Raw genomic sequence first — 16,357 nt, forward strand, 5'->3', positions numbered from 1 at the left:
ACACACTATCAAGAGATAACTCAAATCCAGATCATGGCAAGTGTTAACAAAGTGAAGAGTAACTCCTAGTTAACAGTAACTCGGGCTAGTGAAGGTTTCTCTGTGGCTGTGAGGTCAGATACTGGACGACACAAGAGGGAACCACAGAGTTAGTTTGTTTAGCTAAAGTAAAGGAAACAAAAGCATTACTATTATTATGCTATAATTATGGATCCATACGTCTGCACTCTTGCTGCGTTTGAGTATTCTCTGCGAGCCGACTCGGATCTCGGATCTGACGCCACGCCCACACTTCAAGCGTTTTATTAGTCGTTGGAGGAAAACATGGACGCCACCCAGAAAGCTGTTGTCGCGGTAGCATTGGCAGAGGACCAGGCGCTCCAAAGTAAGTAAGTAAATAAGTAGGCTATAGGCCATAGGCAGAGATACGGACGCAGTAAGGTATTGCAGTAATACGAGTGATTGAAATTGCCATTTAAACCACCAAAGCGGTCCAAGCACAATGAAAACAGTTCATACTTCAAGTCACACTGGGGGCAGCCATCTTGAATTCTGTCTCGGAATTTTGCTCGGTCACCACTGAGTTCAACCGAGATGGCGAGTTCGCCGTCCGAGGAAAAGGGGCGTGTTCGTGCGTGTCGCCAGGCAACGTCCTCGGACCTCCGAGACGGATGGAAAATAAAACGCAGCATCTGAGCCGGTGTTGTGACGAGGGAGGAGGGATGGCGTGGGCGGGCGGTGAGGTTACAGGGCGGCCATCTTGAGTCTCTCGTCTCCTCCTCCTCCTCAGGCGTCCAAGGAGGCGGGCCAGGCTCTGGTCAGCAACGTCAACCCCGCCCTGGAGGTGCAGCGCCTCCACCTGCTGCACTGCCTGGAGCAGGCCACGGTAAGACGGAGCAGAACCCCCAACCCAACCCCGTCACCTCCACCACCAGGTCACCTCAGGGTCGGTCCTGGAGGAGAACATGAGGAATAGTCACCAGATATTAGTATCAGTATTTAATGTCCCGGCCAACAAACCACGAAACACTCCTGTCCGCCTTCTCCCCTCCTCCCTACCGTCTCCGGTCTCCGGTCTCTCTCTCTCTCTCTCTCTCGCTATCTCTCTCTCTCTCTCTCTCTCTCTCTCTCTCTCTCTCTCTCTCTCTCTCTCTCCCTCTGTCTCTCCCTCTGTCTTTCCCTCTCTCTTTCCCGATCTCCCCCTCTCCCGCCCCCTCCCCCCTCTCTCTCTCCCTCTCTCTCCCCCGCTCTTCCCCTCTCCCTCCCCCACTCTCTCTCTCTCCCTCCCCCCCATCTCTCTCTCTCTCTCTCTTTCCCTCTCTCTCTCTCTCTCTCTCTCTCTCTCTCTCTCTTTCCCTCTCACTTCCCCAAACTCCCCCTCTCCCTCCCCCTCCCTCCCTCTCTCTCTCCCTCTCTCTCTCTCTCTCTCTCTCTCTCTCTCTCCCTCTCTCTCTCTCCCCCGCTCTTCCCCTCTGCCTCCCCCCCTCTCTCTCTCTCTCTCCCTCCCCCCCCCTCCCTCTCTCTCTCTCTCTCTCCCCCCTCTCTCTCCAGAACCACCGCTTTGTGGAGCGGCCGTGCGATGGCGGCAGCTGCCTGGAGGTGGACCTGGTGAAGCAGGCGTCTCCGTCCTCGCTCTCCTCCGGCTCCCCGGGGGGCTTCACCTCCTGCTGCTCCCGGAGGAGCCGCGCCCCCCTGGGCCTGCGGGGCTCCGCCCTGCCCTCCCTGCAGGAGCTGAGCACCATCCGCATCGCTGACCGACCCTCCTCCAACAGGTGGGCCGCCCACCGCGCACGCACACACACACAATCTCACGCACACACACAATCTCACGCACACACACAATCTCACGCTCACACACAAACTCACACGCACGTTGGTGTACGCGCCCACATGCACACTCACGTGCACTTCACTTCAAACCAGGAGGTGAAGAGACTCTGAGCTAGTGAGGGATTGAGCTTATTTGTACGACTGCTGAGGCAGAGATTACAAGGACGCCGAGATGGTTCGAAACTCTCTGTTGTTAAACATCAAACATGAAACCAGCCACACATCCCTCACTAGATCAGACCGCAGGGGGTCCACAGCAGGTACAGCCTCCCTGAACACACCAACACAACGTCTGGTGTAGCCCTGATGATGGCGCCCTTGTCTTCCTTTTCTTGCTCTCCTATCTTCCTCCTGATTGGCTGATGAGCAGCATTCACCTGTTTGGTTTGAACCTTTTCTCCCTCCGCTCCCTCGTCTCCTAGCCGCTCCAGTCTGAACGCTCCGTTCCAGGAGACGGTTCCTCTGACCTGCGGCGAGGAACCCGCCACGCCACAGGCCACGCCCCAGGCCTCGCCCCGGGCCCCGCCCCACGGCTGCCCCCTGGACAGCGTGGTCCGGGTGTCGGCGCTCTGAAGCCCACCCTACCCGACGCACGAAGACCCACGTTCCTGCGCAGAGACGTGACCACGCCCCTTTGCTGCTCGCGGACCTTAGAGCGAGCGCGGGGGCGTCGCCCGTCTCTGCGGAGGAACGCGGGGAGTGACCGCTGATTGGTCGCGCACGGCACAGGCCTTCATCTGTGACGAAGGGTTTAGTTTTGTTTTTGGACTGCAGGACCCCACGTGGACATAAAGTCTGCCCCCCGTGGACCCCGCACAGTGGTCCGATGGTCGAGAAGCGCCCGCCGCTCCTCAGCGGGACGTTGGAACGCTCTCAACGCCTCGTCCACGGGGAGGGACGGTGAGGCACCGGGGCACGTAGCGGTGGATCGAGCTGAAGAACGCTGCTGCAGAGATAACACCACACTAGGGCTCTGGTGAGGAGAGAGAGGACTCTACTGCCCCCAGTGAGACACCAGGGGGCAGCAGAGAGAGGACTCTACTGCCCCCATTGAGACACCAGGGGGCAGAAGGGAGAGGACTCTACTGCCCCCAGTGAGACACCAGGGGGCAGAAGGGAGAGGACTCTACTGCCCCCAGTGAGACACCTGGAAGCAGAGAGAGGACTCTACTGCCCCCAGTGAGACACCAGGGGGCAGAAGAGAGAGGACTCTACTGCCCACAGTGAGACACCAGGGGGCAGCAGAGAGAGGACTTTAATGCCCCCGTTGAGACACCAGGGGGCAGAAGAGAGAGGACTCTTCGGCCCACAGTGAGACTCTACTGCCCCCGTTGAGACCCCAGGGGGCAGCAGAGAGAGGACTCTACTGCCCCCAGTAAAACACCAGGGGGCAGCAGAGAGAGAGGACTCTTCGTCGCACTCGTTCTACACCAGGGGCCAGCAGAGAGAGAACTCTTCTGCCCCGGGGCAGCAGAGAGAGAACTCTTCTGCCCCGGGGCAGACACCAGGGGGCAGCAGAGAGAGAACTCTTCTGCCCCGGGGCAGACACCTGGGGCAGGTGCAGAGATAACACCAGACTCTGTGGGTAGACAGAGGACGCTTCTCCTTATCTGTGCTCATCTTGATAGCACCCTTACCGACCGCGTGAATCATTCATCGGAGAACACCAGGTGCACCGCGCACGTGCACGGGTCCGTGTGTGTGGGCGTGTGTGTGTGTGACTGTGTGTTTGCGTGTGTATTCAGTAGCTTCCCAATGTGACTGCGGCTGTTTCATTAGGAATACTTCAACCTCTTTGTCATTAGTTACTAGTTGGCATGAGCAATAAGGATGAATCGTGTAAATGCATTTCGATAATGATCCAATGTTAAGGATGCGTTTAAAAATAAGCTTTTATTGTCTGTGAGAGCTGACCCTCTCTCCTCCACACCGGTCAGAGGATGATATCCCCACAGTCGATCACAAAGTATTATCCATTATAATTCTAATCAACAAATAAAAAGGAACACCTTGAAAAATACATATTTATAAATTAATTACATTTCTTTTTTTTTCAAACGTGGCTCATTTTAATGACTAAAAAGTATTTCTTAAAGCATGTGTTTGCTAGAGGGCATGGGGGGGGGGGGGGGGGGGAGAGATGAGAACCGTGTACAGGTGATAAAGGTCATGTGAGGCGGGATGTTGATATCGTGGTGGTATGTAAATTTCATGTGATGCAGTATGTTAATAATATAAAAAATGTAAAAAAAGATACAAATTTGCTGAAACATCCGTGTGATAAAATATGTAAACCAAAAAATAAAGACCAAGATGTATTCAACACGTTTCAGCGGTATAAATAATAACAGATGCAACATTTTTAACTGGCATGAGAGAAGTCTGGCAGCATTGTGTCCGGAACCAACTTTAAACGGTTGTCATGTTCTTCCAGAGGAGCTGGACTTGGACCACGCCCAGAAGGTGGAAGAGCTGGAGCAGGCTGGAAGCTCAAGCTGAAGGAGCAGCAGAAGATCCACGAGGATCCACGTTCAAACACGACATGCAGCGCTACCTGTCCAGGGGGAGGTTCAGACCGAGAACTCGCCTGGGAAGTGGGTCGTAATGCTCAAGTTACAGATTAAGAGACAAAGCCCATCAAAGTTGTGGTATTGCTAACACATCTGTGTTTGTGCGTCCTTCTGTGCTGAAGAGGTCAGCGGCGGCCAGGTTTGTGCTCTGGGAGTCTGGATCAGCTGCTGGTGACCGACACGTCAGACCTGGAGGCTTTCGACGACTTCCTCAGTTCTAGCGCTAATGACGCACGAAGCAGCACATCCTCCCTTACCTCCGGTTAGCCGACCTCTTGTTGATTCTGATGTTCGTGTTCAGGTGTTTTCCTGGGTTTTTTCCCGTGTGTGTTTTCTATGCTTCAGGGTATGCTTCACTTGGGTACCTTGAAGCATGGATCTTGGTAGGCGCCGTAAAGACTGTAGAACGGGCAAGATATACGCACCAATGTGTTTTTTAAATGATTGTAATGTTTATTTTCTGTATTGCGAGATAGATAATGACACTACCCAGAAACCATGGCAGCCCTACAGGCTCATGCTAGCTCAGTAGCCTCTAGTCTATGGTTGCTCGTAGCGGCTCACTCCCAGTGCTAGCTCAGTAGCCTCTAGAGCAGGGGTCTCAAACTCGCGGCCGGGGGGCAAATTGAGGCCCGCGGGATGATATTTTGTGGCCCCCTACTTGACATCAAAGTTTAGTGTTAGTGTGGCCTGTCCATTGTTTTCAAAGACACATAGGGCTTGCCACGCTTTTTTATCACTTGTGATAGGGTGACCAGATGTCCTGGTTTTGCCGGGACAGTCCCAATTTTGAGTTGCGTGTCCTGAGTCCCGACAAAAGCCAAAGGACGCTAAAATGTCCCAGTTTCCACCAACCGCTATGAAATGTCCCCTGTTGTCAGCGATTAAATAGCCAACGTGTTCTAATTATAGCCCGATCATTAACTTAGATTGGGCCAGTTGTGCTCCTTTTTTCTTATGGAATACTTGATGTGGCCCAGCCTGGCCCAGACTCTACCTCCAGCGGCCTCCAGGTAAATTGAGTTTGAGACCCCTGCTCTAGAGTGTCTGATCTGTTCTGGGTTGCGCTCTCTGTTAGATACTGAGCAGGCGCTATGACGTGGTACACGCTCTGATTGGCTATGGTGTTGAGCACCCGCCTCCTGCTTCCTCGTATGTGTGATGGTACTGCCATCTTGTGTTTATGTGCGATTATTACAGTTTATATGCTTGGTCCTGCTCCCTTGTGGCTATGTGCGGATATAACAGTTTATATGCTGATTTGCGTCACAGTATGCTTCATTTAACCCTGCTGTGACCAACGCCTACAATAACTACAGTTGAACTAATGAATGATATACGAAGATGAAGGAGGTAAACTGAATTATGAACTAATCTGATCAAATCCATTGAACTAAGAGGGGTTAAATAAGGTAGGCTACATTGAAAGGAATTAGGCTGTAGAATATTTTTGAGAAATCGAATAGTAGTAGCTGGTATCATTCAAGATTCAAGAAATCCAATTGTAATACGGCCTATAACTGGTTACTGTTTGGTCCCTTAGTTGCTTTTGTGACCAACTGTGGTCTATAACTGGTCCAGTCGGTTGCCTACATCAACACGTTGGGTAAATGCGGTTCGACGTATAGAATATATATTTTTAAACCTATCATTATCTGTACCCAGTGCACTGAACTTGAACAGGTGTATTGACGTGCATCCACATTTGATAATGTAGGGTAGGCATTACAACCCACACAAAAAAATGTGTTCTCAAAGGGAGGAGCCGTCTCTGATGGGTTTAAACAAGTGCACTGAAGTCAGGTGTAATGCTGTGATCCAGATGCCTCGGACACCAGCCTTCCGAAAACAAACAACACAACTTTACATTGTATGGCACGCACAGCAAGACCGTGCAATGCATAAATTGGTGACCGGAAGAAAGTAGCAATGTAATCAAGTGTGTGACATTAAAATGACCAACTTGGTACAAAAAACAAAAACCAAATCTCTTTATGGCCGCAGCCATTTTTGTTGAGAGCTTCATTACTGAACTCGGTATACTCTAAGAATTCCGAGTGCGCTCGACCAAAAGGGGGCGTGCCTCCGTAAAATGCCGCACGTACGACTCGACAACAAAAATGGCTGCGACCGTAAAAAGAGATTTCTTTGTATTCGTACCACGTTGTTCATTTTAATATAGATCTTAAATGCTCTCACAGATTTGATCACATTACTACGTCATTCCGATCAACAATATATGCATTGCACGGTCTTGCTGTGCGTGCAATACAATTTAAAGTTGTGTAGCTGTTTTCGAGCTGGTTTGCTGAAGAGGCTAATATAGCTAACAATAACAATGACTAGCCAATGAGAAACGGGAACGCTATAAGTGCTGCAAGCCAGGAAATTATGTCACCTTCTCGCTAAAGCAGGTCGGACGTACTGGCGTACCATACAAATGGATAGCACCATTAAGCCTTGAAACGTTGACGACAACAAAACAAAGGAAAAACTCTATCTTTGTCTGCTACTGTCAACGGACAACATGTTAGGGTTTTAATGTGGACCACAAGGCAGTGTCTTGGTAGAATAAATAATAAACGGGTATAATCTAATTTAAAACAACATGAGAATGTCAACAGCGGATAAATCATGCAAGCAATGCTAGGCTAGCCCCCAGGGTCCACTGAAGCACATCCTGTCTGTGACGTGTAGGATTAAAAATATTTTTGTGTCAAATGCATGAAGCACCGTCCCTTCATCAGTGTCAACTCCAGTGAAATGGCCAGCTAACATTTGAAGACAACACACAAACACTAAAAAGTGTTTCATAAACTACAAATATAAGCCGGTGGTTTATAAAGCTATTAACGGCATCGCAACAACATGCTCACGGCATGCATGTAAGACCGTGTCACGGAGAGGGATCAAATGTCCAAACGGTTTCTTGCGCTGCTAATTTTACTCATGTTCAGAAGGACAGCAGCAACCGTTTAGGTTCTGCTGCCGGCTCTATTTCCCCCGCGTGGGAATCTGAGGGCCTGGGGCATGTCGTCCCATGGGCGGTTATTTATAATCCCTGCTGCTCCCAGTAACTCTGTCCTCCCAGTAACTCTGTCCTCCCAGTAACTGTCCAGAGACTCTGGTACCCCCCTGCTCCTCCCAGTAAAACGATTGCCCCCCCCTGCTCCTCCCAGTAACACTGTTATCGACCTCCTCCTCCCAGTAACAGTATTACCTCCCTGCTCCTCCCAGTAACACTGTTATCGACCTGCTCCTCCCAGTAACAGTATTACCCCCCTGCTCCTCCCAGTAAAACGATTGCCCCCCCCTGCTCCTCCCAGTAACACTGTTATCGACCTCCTCCTCCCAGTAACAGTATTACCTCCCTGCTCCTCCCAGTAACACTGTTATCGACCTGCTCCTCCCAGTAACAGTATTACCTCCCTGCTCCTCCCAGTAACACTGTTATCGACCTCCTCCTCCCAGTAACAGTATTACCTCCCTGCTCCTCCCAGTAACAGTATTACCTCCCTGCTCCTCCCAGTAACGCTGTTACCTCCCTGCTCCTCCCAGTAAGTCCGTTATCTCCCTGGGCTCCCAGTAACACTGTTATCTCCCTGCTCTTGCGTTACCTCCCTGCTCCTCCGAGCAACGCTGTCCTGAGGAGACTCTGTGGGACTGGTTTGTTGCCAGTCGGTTCAGTGTCACCGGCTGTCCTCTGAAGTCCCGTGTCTGTCCTGTTTTAAATATAAGGTCAACTCTAGTTAAACACAGCAGAGTACAGCAGAGGGACTGCAATAAACCAAAGCATGTGAGTTAGTTAGTGTTAGGTTGACGAGTTAATGAGCTGTAGTTTGACTCAGTTCCTCTTCATTAGTAGTGAATACCGTACTGGGAAAAAACTCAAAAGTTGTGCATCTCTTTGGGCATAAGGAAGGCAATTCAAAAATGAAGACATACATACATCCACAAATAAAAGCTTAAATAATATAAATAGTTACTGTGTAAATAAATAAATATCATTAAACAATTGTATTGGTGCCTTTTACCATTTTTGAATGGTATTGTTAGAAATCTAAAATAAGTGTGATATATTTCACAAAACGTAACACAGATGCCTTCCTTGTCAACATTTGACAATTTACGATTCAGAAAAAGGTTCAGTCTTTCAAGCAAGAAAAAGACAACTTCAGAGTCCGTCTTTGAGCTGCAGGTTTAAGGTCCGTTCTGCCCTCCCCCCGACAATCATCAACAAGAACCCCAGACGGCTCTCTGGACAGACCACTGGTTCTACTGAACCTCGTTCCTTCTGTTCCCCCGTCTGTGGCTGAGCCTTTGGGTTCACCCTCCGACTCCAGGACATCAGACTCTAGAACCTGAGACTCCAAGACCTCAGGCTCTAGAACCTCAGACTCCAGAAGCTCAGAACCTAGAAGCTCAGACTCCAGAACCCGAGACACTAGAACCTGAGACTCCAGAACCTGAGACTCTAGAACCTCAGACTCTAGAACCTCAGACTCTAGAAGCTCAGACTCTAGAACCTCAGACTCTAGAACCTCAGACCCTAGAACCTCAGGCTCTAGAAGCTCAGACTCTAGAACTTCAGACTCTAGAAGCTCAGACTCTAGAAGCTCAGACTCTAGAACCCCAGACTCTAGAAGCTCAGACTCCAGAAGCTCAGCCACGGAGGTCCACCTGAACCCGGGCCGGTAAGAACTCCGACCACGGCTGTTTGGGGGGGGAATCACGGCACCCTAACCCTAACCGTTAGGACGCCAGGCGCCTCATGTCCACGTGGGGGTCGTACTGTAGGGGGTTCCTGGTGGGGGGGGTCGTGGTGGGGGGGGTCCTGCAGGTCCGGCTGGGCGGCGAGGCCCAGAGGCCCGCGGACGTCATGAGCGGGGCGGTGGGGTCGTCGGCAGGGAGGGGGGCGGGGGGGTCGGAGGGACGGGGGGCTGCAGCGGGGGGGCCCAGCGGCGGGGCGGGGTGGTAGTGGAGCGCCCAGAGCAGCGTCAGGGTGAGCACCATGGCCAGGATCTGCAGCACGCCGATGAACACGCCCAGGAAGCGCAGCATGTGGAGCTGCTGCGTCCCGCGGATGAAGCTGAAGATCTTAGGACCGCAGCCCTGAGGACACGAGCATGGTTAGATAACCAAAGGCCCGTATCGGGATCTCTCCCCTTTATACACTCAAATACACATGGATACATACACCCACACACACACATACACACACACAGACACACACACACACACTCAAACACGCATATACACACAACCTAACACACACACACACGCACGCACAAACACCCCCCCCCCCCCCCCACACACACACACACACCCTTACACACCCTTACACACACACACACACACGTACACACACACAACCCCACCTCCCCCCCCCCCCCCCCTCACCTCCTGGTGCAGGTCGCTCAGGTCCCTCTGGTGGGCGTGGCGAGCGCATCCTGGATACTGATTGGTGCAGCAGGAGTCTGGCGGCCATTCCATGTCCGTCACCTCCAGCCAATCGGTGAAGTAGATCACCCCGCAGCACTTAAACTGACGAATCACAGCAGAGTGGGCAGGTTTAAATCGACCCCATTGGCTGTTTCTGAATCTTTTTTTCTGCTTTCATATTATAAGTAACGTTTACAGTATCACATGTCAGAGCAAACGGAATATATGTGAGCCAAGAGCAGCAGCTGGGAGGGTGGAGCTGTTTGAGGGAGGTGTGAGGGTGGAGGTCTGCGGGTGGAGGTGTGAGAGTGGAGGAGCTGTGTGAGAGTGGAGGTGTGAGGGTGGAGGTGTGTGAGGGCGGAGGTGTGTGAGGGCGGAGGTGTGAGGGTGGAGGTGTGTGAGGGTGGAGGTGTGTGAGGGTGGAGGTGTGTGAGGGTGGAGGTGTGAGGGTGGAGGTGTGTGAGGGTGGAGGTGTGTGAGGGTGGAGGTGTGTGAGGGTGGAGGTGTGAGGGTGGAGGTGTGTGAGGGTGGAGGTGTGTGAGGGTGGAGGTGTGAGGCTGGAGGTGTGTGAGGGCGGAGGTGTGTGAGGGTGGAGGTGTGTGAGGGTGGAGGTGTGTGAGGGTGGAGGTGTGAGGGTGGAGGTGTGTGAGGGTGGAGGTGTGTGAGGATGGAGGTGTGAGGGTGGAGGTGTGTGAGGGCGGAGGTGTGAGGGTGGAGGTGTGTGAGGGTGGAGGTGTGTGAGGGTGGAGGTGTGTGAGGGTGGAGGTGTGAGGGTGGAGGTGTGTGAGGGTGGAGGTGTGTGAGGGCGGAGGTGTGTGAGGGCGGAGGTGTGAGGGTGGAGGTGTGTGAGGGTGGAGGTGTGTGAGGGTGGAGGTGTGTGAGGGTGGAGGTGTGAGGGTGGAGGTGTGTGAGGGTGGAGGTGTGTGAGGGTGGAGGTGTGTGAGGGTGGAGGTGTGAGGGTGGAGGTGTGTGAGGGTGGAGGTGTGTGAGGGTGGAGGTGTGAGGCTGGAGGTGTGTGAGGGCGGAGGTGTGTGAGGGTGGAGGTGTGTGAGGGTGGAGGTGTGTGAGGGTGGAGGTGTGAGGGTGGAGGTGTGTGAGGGTGGAGGTGTGTGAGGATGGAGGTGTGTGAGGGTGGAGGTGTGAGAGTGGAGGAGTTATGCGAGAGTGGAGGTGTGAGGGTGGAGGTGTGTGAGGGTGGAGGTGTGTGAGGGTGGAGGTGTGTGAAGGTGGAGGTGTGAGAGTGGAGGAGTTGTGCGAGAGTGGAGGTGTGAGGTTGGAGGTGTGTGAGGGTGGAGGTGTGTGAGGGTGGAGGTGTGAGGGTGGAGGTGTGTGAGGGTGGAGGTGTGAGGGTGGAGGTGTGTGAAGATGGAGGTGTGAGAGTGGAGGTGTGTGAGGGTGGAGGTCTGAGGGTGGAGGTGTGTGAGGGTGGAGGTGTGTGAGGGTGGAGGTGTGTGAGGGTGGAGGTGTGTGAGGGCGGGGTCACTGACCTCGGTCTGGAAGACGTTCCAGGTGTGTGTGAGCCACTGGTAGTGCTGCAGGCCGAAGGACGACATCCTGGCCTTCAGGCTGATCATATCTGACCTCTGGACGGCCGGCTGAGACACACACACACACACACACACACACACACACACACACACACACACACACACACACACACACACACACACACACACACACACACACACACACACACACACACACAGGCACGCGCACACACACACACACGCACACACACACGCACAGGCACGCACACACAGGCACGCACACACACACGCACAGGCACAAACGCATGCACACACACACCGACCACACACACGCATACACGCAAGTGTGTACAAACGCATGTGCGCATACAGACACACATGGATTCACATAAACAAACATGCACACACACGCACACACACACACACACACACACACACACGCACACACACACACACACACACACACACACACACACACACACACACACACACACACACACACACAGATTAGTAAAGGAATACTTACTAATGAAATAATGTGTGAAGCTTTTGATGAGAAGTATGAGGAGTGTTTTTATCACCTCATCGTAGGTCCACACCCCGCTGGCCAGCTCCACACAGAAGATCAGCAGCAGGCTCACAAAGTACTGGAGGACGAGAGGAGCAGACACACAGAGCGGAACACCTTCATCAGCCTTCCATCGAGCTGTTCATCTGTCAGCTGAGGACCTGTGGGCTAACTGAGCTCCAACAAAATATATATCTGACTGATACATCATCTCAGAGTCCTCTCAGTCCCGGGTTGCAGTAATATTCACCTGATGACTTCAGGGATTGGCGTTGTGTACATCAATAACAACACGACACTAATATCAACTTTTAACATATGAACATATTATGCTATTGAAAGCAATTACACTTTCCAAATCTGTAATTCTCCTCCGTAAATTATTATAAATATCTATTGTCCTTCACGGTTTGAAGTTTCTTAGACTGTAAACGTGTGGAATTATAAAGCTAACCCAGGTGTTGTAGTCTGTGGACGTGTGTCACACTAAAGCTAACCCAGGTGTCGTAGTCTGTTGGCGTGTGTCACACTAAAGCTAACCCAGGTGTTGTAGTCTGTGGACGTGTGTAACACTAAAGCTAACCCAGGTGTGTTCATCTGTGGACGTGTGTAACACTAAAGCTAACCCAGGTGTAGTAGTCTGTTGACGTGTGTAACACTAAAGCTAACCCAGGTGTAGTAGTCTGTTGACGTGTGTCACACTAAAGCTAACCCAGGTGTGTTCATCTGTTGACGTGTGTCACACTAAAGCTAACCCAGGTGCTGTAGTCTGTGGACGTGTGTCCGTGTAAAGATAACCCAGGTGCCGTCCAGAGCCCGTCTCACCCAGGTCAGCAGCAGCAGGCTGCACCGCAGGGTCCCGCAGTAGCCCACCATGGCCACGATGACCAGGAAGCAGCAGACAGTGATGATGACCGGGTGGACGGCCGGGGAGTAGGTGAGGACGGCCGCCTCCTCCAGCCTGGAGGGGGGGAGACAGCGTCAGGCTGGGGCAACGCTCAAGAAGAGGGAGTTACATCACACGCTGGCTTGACTTGTAACGTGAAGGTTGCTGGTTCGATTCCCCAGCTCCTCCTAGCTAGAGTTTCAATGTGCCCCTGAGCAAGACTCCTCACCCTAACTGCCCCTGACGAGCTGGCTGTCGCCTTGTGTGGTTGACACCGCCCTCAGTGTGTGACTGTGTGCATGAATGGTTGTAAGTCACTTTGGATAAAAGCCCTAAAGGTGAACGCACCGCGACTGACTTATAGACGCGCTCATTACGCTCATCACCACGTCATTCAAAGGTGGAACCATTCTGAATGAATTTCACATTTAAAGTCTGTCCTCCTCTCTTTAGTCGGTTTCAGGGTTGATTCCCGTGTTGACTTCCATACAGCCTTAGTGATGACTGGTCTACAGAGGTAACCAATCAGGGGCCAGAGCTTCACGTGCAGGGGAGGGGCTTGTTACCTGGTGTGGGCGGTCAGGGTCAGCACCAGGCTCAGGTGGTCTCTGATGGACGCCGCCACGCCCAGAACACATGCTGACATCAGCTGTGGGATGGGACACACACACACACACACACACACACACACACACACACACACACACACACACACACACACACACACACACACACACAGACACACACACACACACACACACACACACACACGTACGCACGCATACACACACACACACACACACACACACCTTAGTTAACACACATACCAATCTCAGCAGATGCATGCTAGTGAATACTTAAGTAATGGGCATGCTTGTCTGTGTGTGTGTGTGTGTGTGTGTGTGTGTGTGTGTGTGTGTGTGTGTGTGTGTGTGTGTGTGTGTGTGTGTGTGTGTGTGTGTGTGTGTGTGTGTGTGTGTGTGTGAGAGAGAGAGAGAGAGAGAGAGAGAGAGAGAGAGAGAGAGAGAGAGAGAGAGAGAGAGAGAGAGAATGTTGACTGACTGCCAATTAGAAGTGTGTGGGACTACTCTACATGGACCCTGGCCACCTGTTGCTGCGCAGGGTGGGACAGGGGGGGAGGGGAGGGAGAGAGGGGAGGGCAGGGGAGGGGGGACTAGGCTAGGACAGATCTTACCCAAAACAGGATAGTGTAGTAGGGTATGGTGGGGTATAGTAGGGTACAGTAGGGTATTAGAGTACAGTAGGGTAGTAGGGTATTAGGGTATCGTAGGGCATAGTAGGGTACAACCGGGTATAGTAGGGTACGGTAGAGTACAGTAGGGTACGGTAGGGTACATAAGGGTATAGTAGGGTACGGTAGGGTACAGTAGGGTACGGTAGGGTACATAAGGGTATAGTAGGGTATATTGGGGTAAAGTAGGGTACAATAGGGTACAGTTGGGTATCATAGGATACAGTAGGGTATGTAGGGTATACTAGGGTAGTAGTGTACAGTAGGGTATGTAGGGTACAGTAGGGTATGTAGGGTATATTAGGGTAGTAGTGTACAGTGGGGTATGTAGGGTACAGTAGGGTACGGTAGGGTACATAAGGGTATACTAGGGTATAGTAGGGTACAATAGGATACAGTAGGGTATAGTAGGGTATAGTATGGCATAGTAGGGGAACAGTAATGGTATAGTAGGGTATAGTAGAGCATTAGGATATAGTAGTGAACAGTAGGGTATATTATGGTATAGTGGGGTATTAGGGTATAGTAGGGGTCCTACCGAGAACAGCAGGGTATAGTAGGGTATTAGGGTATAGTAGGGTACAGTCGGGAACAGTAGGATACAGTAGGGTATAGTAGGGTATTAGGGTATAGTAGGGGTCCTACCCAGAACAGCAGGTTGAGGGCGTAAAGCAGGCAGCGCAGACACCTCACTGCGTCCTCGCGAGCCATTCCGAGCGCGACAGGCGACGTCCGGTCATGCGCATTCTACCATGTAACCATGGCAACATCGTTTGACTGCAAACACACAAACAGACGTGCTCGTCGTTAATCATTCCAATCGATCCGAACAACCGCGCTCGAGCTCCAGTGGAAGCGCGCGGGCACCACATAATCGTGCTCGTACTCGTGAGACGAGGCGCGTCACCTGCGCGCTGTTTTTAGCGGCTGGATTTCGTGGGAAGTTAAAATAGCTTTTAAACAAACAGGTGTTAGATGTTCAGGTATTTTATGTTCGATACAGGTGTTTGATGTTCTACAGGTTTTTGATGCTCTACAGGTGTTTGATGATCTACAGGTTTTTGATGTTCTACAGGTGTTTGAGTTCTAGAGACAGGTGTTTGATGTTCTACAGGTGTTTGATGTTCTAGAGACAGGTGTGTGAGGTTATACAGGTGTTTGATGTTCTATAGACAGAGTGTTTGATGTAATAGAGACAGGTGTTCAATGTTCTAGAGACAGGTGTTTGATGTTCCAGTCCGTTCAGATGATAACAAGCTGCTATTGTACTTTATAATAACATAAATATTTCATAATAATGTAACTATTTCATAATGATATATGTTTTTTATGATCGTAGTCGTAGAAGTGTTTCGATCAGGTCCTTGTAGCGGGTCCGTTTACGAAGCATCAACAAACCTCTGTTGTGTTTCTGAGCTGAATCCGTCCGGCTGTCAGCGACGCTCCCGATGCTCCCAGTCCGGTCCAGTAGAGTCTCCCACTGCTTCTAGTCCAGACCAGTAGAATCACCCACTGCTCCAAGTCCAGACCAGTAGAGTCTCCCGCTGTTCCCAGTCCAGACTACTAGAGTCTCCCACTGCTCCCAGTCCAGACCAGTAGAGTCTACCAATGCTCCCAGTCCGGTCAAGTAGTCTCCCACAGCTCCCAGTCAAGACCTGTACGGTCCGGTCCAGTAGACAGTCCGGTCGTTGGAGGTCCAGTAGAATCCGGTGCAGAAGAGCCCGGTCCAGTATAGATTCCGGTCCAGCAGAGTCCGTTACAGCAGAGTCCAGTCCAGTAGAGTCCCGGTGGGTCTTGGTCGGTCCTGGGGGGTCCTGGTGTGACCGGATTCCGTGGTCTTGTGGGAGCAAGTCCCCTCCGTGCGTCTAGCTTTTGGATTTGTTTACGAATGGACAACGATCTTTCCTCTCGCGCCTCCGCGCCTTGCAGGGGGCGGTCCGCGCGGAGGGAGAGGGGGGGGGGGGGGGGCGGGGGGGACAGGAATGCGCGCGGAGGAAGGACAGCACGCAGGGGTCAAGAGGGCACGCGGAGAAGAGGCCGATTGTCCAGATGACGGGAGAGACCAAAGAGAGATGATTATGACGAGGAGGTTAACAGCGGGACTCTGGTCTGGATTAACTATTATTAACTGTTATTAAAGACCGGAGGAGTGTATTAACTGTTATTAATAAAGACAGGAGGATGTATTAACTATTAATAAATATTAATAAATAGAGGAGGTTTGTATTAACAATTATTAATAACTATTAATAAAGAGGACTTCACCTTGTTTCCCATTTAGGGAAATCGGTTAAAACCCTTGAAACAACGGGTTTAGGTCAC

At 51.7% G+C, this 16,357-nt stretch overlaps 2 protein-coding genes across 2 annotated transcripts in view; one reads left to right on the forward strand and one right to left on the reverse strand.

Annotated features, from left to right (window-relative positions):
- The window catches only part of kcnd2 (potassium voltage-gated channel, Shal-related subfamily, member 2), an 11,901-nt gene extending 9,498 nt beyond the window's left edge, over window positions 1–2,403 (forward strand). Inside the window, exons 3-5 of the mRNA XM_056587722.1 lie at window positions 791–886; window positions 1,552–1,772; window positions 2,253–2,403. Of these exons, the coding sequence (XP_056443697.1) occupies window positions 791–886; window positions 1,552–1,772; window positions 2,253–2,403 (468 nt within the window). The remainder of the gene's footprint in view (window positions 1–790; window positions 887–1,551; window positions 1,773–2,252) is intronic.
- A 1,997-nt stretch (window positions 2,404–4,400) lies between these two features.
- On the reverse strand, window positions 4,401–15,935 carry tspan12 (tetraspanin 12). Its single transcript, XM_056587724.1, has 10 exons — window positions 15,434–15,935; window positions 14,681–14,812; window positions 13,350–13,432; window positions 12,723–12,858; window positions 11,911–11,976; window positions 11,330–11,437; window positions 9,801–9,944; window positions 9,193–9,512; window positions 8,731–9,080; window positions 4,401–4,417 (listed from the first exon to the last, which is right to left on the reverse strand). Exons 2-10 carry the CDS (start codon window positions 14,744–14,746, stop codon window positions 4,401–4,403), a joined length of 1,290 nt encoding a protein of 429 aa, XP_056443699.1. The 5' UTR covers window positions 14,747–14,812; window positions 15,434–15,935.
- Between the last annotated feature and the right edge of the window lie 422 nt (window positions 15,936–16,357).

This window comes from Gadus chalcogrammus, chromosome 4 (genome assembly GCF_026213295.1).
Source record: "Gadus chalcogrammus isolate NIFS_2021 chromosome 4, NIFS_Gcha_1.0, whole genome shotgun sequence".
NCBI lineage: Eukaryota > Metazoa > Chordata > Actinopteri > Gadiformes > Gadidae > Gadus > Gadus chalcogrammus.

Bases quoted from the DNA above. Each gene is read 5' to 3' on its own strand.
- tspan12 (XM_056587724.1), bottom strand. From the start codon at position 14,746: ATGGCTCGCGAGGACGCAGTGAGGTGTCTGCGCTGCCTGCTTTACGCC. The intron at 11,977-12,722 runs GTGAGACGGGCT...CTCGTCCTCCAG, and splicing joins GCCTGCTGCTGCTGACCTGG to TACTTTGTGAGCCTGCTGCT. The intron at 9,945-11,329 runs GTCAGTGACCCC...GTGATTCGTCAG, and splicing joins GGAACGTCTTCCAGACCGAG to TTTAAGTGCTGCGGGGTGAT.